The 6642-nt window shown below is 43.4% G+C and overlaps 1 protein-coding gene across 1 annotated transcript in view; it reads left to right on the forward strand.

The window, feature by feature from the left end:
• Positions 1 to 1578: 1578 nt before the first annotated feature.
• LOC123235839 (acyl-coenzyme A thioesterase 1-like) overlaps positions 1579 to 6642 on the forward strand; it is a 36463-nt gene continuing 31399 nt past the window's right edge. The window contains exon 1 of the mRNA XM_044662066.1: positions 1579 to 2589. Within this exon, the coding sequence (XP_044518001.1) occupies positions 1950 to 2589 (640 nt within the window). The 5' untranslated portion in view covers positions 1579 to 1949. The remainder of the gene's footprint in view (positions 2590 to 6642) is intronic.

A 6642-nucleotide genomic window follows, 5' to 3' on the forward strand; every position in this document is an offset into this window, starting at 1 on the left:
TATATTTTTCTCTTTCTTTTTTTTAAATTTTTTTTTTAAACCCTTGTACTTCGGTGTATTGTCTCATAGGTGGAAGATTGGTAAGGGTGGGCAATGGGGGTCAAGTGACTTGCCCAGGGTCACACAGCTGGGAAGTGGCTGAGGCCAGGTTTGAACCTAGGACCTCCTGTCTCTAGGCCTGACTCTCACTCCACTGAGCTACCCAGCTGCCCCCTTATATTTTTCTCATAGAAAGGAGGCAAGGCTCCTCTCTCCACCTTAGTGGATAAGTCAGCCAATCTGTCAGTCTAGCATTTATTTAGCACTTACTAATGGGGCAGCTAGGTGGTACAATGGATAGAGTTCTGGACCTGGAGTCAGGAAGACCTGAGTTCAAGTCTGGCCTCAAATACTTACTCGTTGTGTGATTCTGGGCCAGTTACAACCTCTGTTTGGCTCAGTTTCTCATTTATAAAATGGGGACACACTAGAGAAGGAAATGGCTAATCACTCCAGTTTCTTTTCCAAGAAAACCTGATGGTCACAAAGAGTTGAACAACAATGTCATCAACAGAAAGCCTAGAATATAAAAATGAGGTATTAAACTAATTGTGAAGATATACCTATGCCCTGATCCCTACATGAGGTACAAACATCTCTGATCAAAGAAAGAAATCATCAAAGATAGGTTTAGCCACTCCTGAGGGCTTTAAGTAGTTGTGGAATGAGACTTGTATGGGTCTTAGATTCAATACAACCAAAGATTTATTAGTTACTGTGTCAGTCTACAGCGTCAAGGACTCTGAGTTGCAAAAATGCTGAATTAGGAACAGGTGTCCTTTGTCTCCCTAGAATAGTTGACCAGATTAAAATTTGAGAATTTCCTTAATCCTTTACTCCCTCTTCCTCTCCGTCTCAGTCAGAACACTTGACCTGATTTCCCAAGTATATATTAACCATTGCTCTTTTGAGAATAAACATTACAAAACCATCACTGTCTGTACAATTCCATTGCAGAATCTCTTGCCTCTTTTGACATAAGGTATGAGAAACTTGTTTCAATCGGAATTCTGCTTGGCTTTTGGTCTAGATATCTTTTCCAAGTAAATTGCTTTAAAAATGCAGAGTATAGACTATTTTCTTATATAATATTTACTATTATGTGCTGTGGTAATAATGAAAAAAAAAATGTTCCTTCAGGCAGTTTACCTTCCACTGGGTTGTGGGGTGGGGAGGAATCCGGGAGGGTACGTCCTGTTTCCAGGAAATCCAAAACAAAGTGGAGGGAGGGGGTAGAAAGAGAAATAGAGATTCAGACAAAAGTACTCTTAGAAAATTAGAGAAAGGAGAAAAGTCCAACCTATTGTTAGTGCTTCCCTCCTACTGAGTCTCTTTGCAACCCTCAGCACTCAGGGCAGTCCATGGAGCCCTCTGCACCCGCCCCATAAACTCAAAATATTCAACAGATGTTTTAATTCTTTAGTGATCATTTAACACATTAAATATCTCTCCAGCACCGGCTCTTTCCAGAGCATTTGGCTAAGCTAACACTTCTAACGTCCACCTTCGCGTAAAAGGATTAATTTAGAATCCTGAGACTCTCCGGAAGAAACCAAACAAAGAAGACTCGGGGGGGTATGAGGGAGAGGAGTAGAGTGAGGAGAGCGCTGGCTCGGATTTTAAGAAAGTCTGTCTTGTTTTCTGCATCTGATTAGGATTCCTTGAGCGCCTGAGCTCATTTAGGATTTTAATTTCTCCTTTGTAAGACCTGCTTCTTCCTCCCCCTCCTCCCTCCCAACCCTCCCGATGCCAACTATAAGTAATGTTATTTTTGGCTGATGATACAGGTTACGATCCGGTTATGTTACTGCAGAAATAGTTTATTTTAATACAGGACCGGGGCTTAAATGTATTTATCCTGCAGCATACTAGAAAACTTTTGATCAGATTACACTTTCTTGGACTCCGCCATGTCTTTAATTCGAAGCTCGGGATTACTTGGAAAAGGCTTTTCAGGCGTGCCAAATTTTCCACGGCCGTCATCGCTTTACAATTGGGTCTCGTTGGGTTGTCCACAGTTGATAAATAGTGGGAAGTCGTTTACCATCTGCACTAGTCTCTGGTTGTCCGCCAGACGGGCAGCTTCCTCCTCCATGGCCGTGACCGTGAACTTGACTCCGGCGCCTCACAGCTTGTGGGACGAGCCGTTGGCGATCTCTGTACAGGGTCTGGCCCCAACTCAACAGGTTACCCTGCGCGCTTCCCTCCGCGATGAGAAAGGGGAGCTCTTCGAGGCCTCCGCCCACTACCAGGCGGACGCGGGTGGGCAGCTAGACCTGGAGACTGCGCCCGCCCTCGGGGGCAGCTACAGCGGCGTGGAGCCTATGGGGCTCTTCTGGGCCCTGCAGCCCCAGAAGCCCTATTGGCGGTTGGTGAAGCGCAACGTGGAGACGCCTTTCCGAGTGGACCTGGAGGTGTATGAAGGTCACGACCCCCAGCCCACCAAGCTGCTGGCACAGGTGGCCCATGAGCGGGGCTTCCTGGGGCCAGGGGTGAGAAGGATCCCGGTGCGAGAGGGCAGCGTGAGGGCTACACTCTTCCTGCCTCCGGGTGAGTGCCCACTCCCCACTCCACCCCGATCCCTTCTTAACTTCTTTGACCCTTCATCTATTCACCGACAACACCCCACCCCCTTTCTTCCCATCCTCTTCCTGTATCTGGCACAGCTGGATGTACCGTCGTTCTGCAGATCTAAGGGCCCCCGTGACGTTCCAAAAAACCCTCCAACTTGAGATGTTGGAGGGATGGACATCACTTTGTCCCGGGAAGCGCCAGGGGACTGGCTTAGAAACCAATTCTAGAGTCCTCTCCAATGATCAATCCGCTGATTCCTGATCTGTGAGTAGTAGGAAGGCCAGAGTTCAAAGCCAGGAACTCACTACAAGCCCGCTCCTCTGATATGTGATCAAGTCCCATGATCTTAGTTCAATTCAGCAAATATTTGTAATTGTTATCCTCAGCTCTTATTAAAGGTTATGTCATTTCGAGGCAAGCCCTATCAAGTTGGCAGGTCGTTATCAGATCTTGATGCTGTAGTCTCTAATTTTTTTATTTTTAAAATATTTTTTCATGTTTACATGTTTCATTTTATTTCCCATCCTCTACCCTCCTGCCCCCATCCAATAAGCACTTCCACTGGATTATACAAATATTATCACTTTTTTAATTTAAACATTTTTTTAAATGCTCCATATCTCTTATCTAAATACCACCCTACATAAATTTATGAACAAGTTTACTTTTCAACAATGAGTTTTTTAAAGCCTGTAATTTTTTTCTTGCCCATGTAATTTTCAAAGACCATCAGGTATTCAGAGATTGTAGTTTGTGGCAATGGAGGAAGTCCTTTCTTCCTCCCCCTCCCAGGACCAAGATCATAAATACCTGAAATATTAAAGTTTAGCCCCCCCAAAAAAAGGCATAAAAAAGGAATTATAGGAATAAGTGGGCAAATATGCTATTAATTATCTGTCTGTGGATGTTATACTTGTACTTTCCCCTCAGAATTATCCTGGATCATTGTATTGTTCAGCCCAACTTTTTATATTTATTACATGACTTAGCTTTATATATTTTTCCAATCCAGTCAAATTGGCCTAACTGCTGGACTCTCACCCAAGCCTTCCATCTCATCTCTATGCCTATGGCTTTGCTATCCCCCACACCTAAGGTCTCAAAGACTATATAAATTCAATCCAGAATTATTGAAGTCCAGTGGCATGACCAAAGTTAAATTAACTGGTGATGGCTCTGGGGGCAGTGGATGACCTTAACTACTATTTCTAACCAAGTTCCAGGTACTCCTCAGGCCTGCTTCAGCCACCTTCATGGCACTGGAACAGGCTTTTCTTTTCCACCCCTTCCCCTGGGAAGGAGCAAGTCTTCACATGCCTCAGAGCAGACACTGTCCTGTCTCACCAACAGATCTGAGGCCTATCGGATACCTGCAGCCTGATTTAGCCTGCCTGCCAGGGGGTGGCTGCTTGGACATGCTACAGCTTCTTGCAGCTACAGGTGGGAAGTGGGGGACAGGTGCACACCAAAGGCACTGGTTTTCCCTGAACACCTCCTGTACTCTAATTAGCAGAGTGTCATCACTGGAGAAGGTAGGGGAGTTAGGCCAGATGGTGCTTCTCCTAAAAGAAACATAATGGGGGACCAAAAAGGGAATATGAGTAAATGACTCTCCTTTTACTCTTTTTTTTTTTTTTTAAACCCTTGTACTTCGGTGTATTGTCTCATAGGTGGAAGATTGGTAAGGGTGGGCAATGGGGGTCAAGTGACTTGCCCAGGGTCACACAGCTGGGAAGTGGCTGAGGCCAGGTTTGAACCTAGGACCTCCTGTCTCTAGGCCTGACTCTCATTCCACTGAGCTACCCAGCTGCCCTCTCCTTTTACTCTTGATGGAGATTCCTTCTGTTACTGCCTTTTTAGCTCCAGTAAGTCCTACTGTGATGCCTCATTGATGCCAGTGTCCTTATGTTGATTGCATCTAAGCCCAGAACATTGCAAAATCCCCTGGAAGAGATCTATACTCACTTGTAAAAGTTTGGTCTGTTTTTCCACACAGGAAAGACCAAATAGATGAAGATTGTTAGTTGGTCAGGTATCTACATGCATTTGGTTGGGCACGCTATAGAGCTTCTATTTCTATTGGGAACAGATAATACAGATGGGCAATGGGCTCAGTTGGATGGGAGGAGAAGAGTGGGCTAGATTTTGCTTTTAGGACTTTGCAGAACTTTTACCCATTCAAACTTTCCCATAAAAGTAAGCAAGAGAAGAGGCTCAACATATAAACAATGAGGTACTCATGATAGTGTAAGGGTTAAATTAGGAGTTTTGACAAAATAAGAGAGCACCTTTTAATAATTTAAGTTAAGGAGAATATAGTAGAGTTGTAAATTAATATTATCCCTTTAAGCCAGAGAAAAGAAAACTTCTAGTAGCTTTTGACAATTAACAATTTAGTTTAATTAAAAGAGATAGTAAAAGAATATAGTAAAATGAATATAGTGAAGGAGAAAAATATAGGAAAGAGGTAGAGAAATAAATTGCCTAATACCTAACTGACTACCCTATAACTGCCATTAGAGAAAGTCCAGCTGATCACCCTTCAGCTCAGCTTACCAGGCAGAATCAATCTATATATCTATCTATATATATCCATATCTACATATATCTATCTCTCAGTCAGCAACTAATTACCAACCCACACCACCAGCCACCAATGACCAACCACCTCCCAACCCAGAAAATGTCAAAAAGCCTCTCTCAGTCCTCACGCTGGCCTTTTATATCCCTTTCTTACCTCACTTCCTGTTTCTCTGGTTTCTACTTCCTTTCACTGTGCGTTGGTATATCTTTATATATCTCTATGGTAAAAGGACCTCCAGATCCCCAGTTAAATTAGAGAAAGGGATTAAGAATTCCCTTTTACAATAGGAAGAGAAGATAGGAAAGTATGAGGTATGACAGAGAGCCAGAGTGCTTCAAAAGTCCCCTTGATAATAATAGAAATCATTTATGCAATGCATCCCATGAACTTTACAAATATATTTAGTGTCATTTGATCCTTACAACAACTCTGTGAGGAAGTGCTATTATTATTCCCATGTTACAGTGAAGAAAACTGAGGGAAATTTAGAGGCTAAGTGATTTACCAAGGTCACATAGCTAGTAAGTGTCTGAACTGGGATTTCAGCTCTAGTTTTCCTGACTTCCTTATCTCTTTTAATCAAATCTATTTTTTTAAACATTTATTAATATTCATTTTTAACATGGTTACATGATTCATGCTCCTCCTTTCCCCTTCAACCCCCCCCCCCGCACCCCCCCTACCCATGCGCATTTCCACTAGTTTTGTCATGTGTCCTTGATCAAGACCAATTTCCAAATTGTTGGTAGTTGCATTGGTGTGGTAGTTTTGAGTCCACATCCCCAATCATGTCCACCCGAACCCATGCGTTCAAGCAGTTGTTTTTCTTATATGTTTCTTCTCCTGCAGTCCTTCCTCTGAATGTGGGTAGCATCTTTACCATAACTCCCTCAGAATTGTCCTGGGTCATTGTATTGCTGCTGGTACAGAGGTCCATTACATTCGATTTTACCACAGAATGTCAGTCTCTGTGTATAGAGTTCTTCTGGCTCTGCTCCTTTCGCTCTGCATCAGTTCCTGGAGGTCTCTCCAGTTCGCCTGGAACTTCTCCAGTTTATTATTCCTTTTAGCACAATAGTATTCCATCACCAGCATATACCACAGTTTGTTCAGCCATTCCCCAATTGAAGGACATCCCCTCCTTTTCCAATTTGTTGCCACCACAAAAAGCGCAGCTATGAATATTTTCGTACAAGTCTGTTTATCTATGATCTCTTTGGGGTACAAACCCAACAATGCTATGGCTGGATCAAAGGGCAGGCATTCTTTTATAGCCCTTTGAGCGTGATTCCAAATTGCCAGCCAGAATGGCTGGATCAGTTCACAACTCCACCAGCAATGCATTAATGTCCCAATTTTGCCACATCCCCTCCAGCATTCATTACTCTCCCCTTCTTTCATTTTAGCCAATCTGCTAGGTGTGAGGTGATACCTCAGAGTTGTTT

The sequence above is a fragment of the Gracilinanus agilis genome, chromosome 2 (assembly GCF_016433145.1).
Source record: "Gracilinanus agilis isolate LMUSP501 chromosome 2, AgileGrace, whole genome shotgun sequence".
NCBI lineage: Eukaryota > Metazoa > Chordata > Mammalia > Didelphimorphia > Didelphidae > Gracilinanus > Gracilinanus agilis.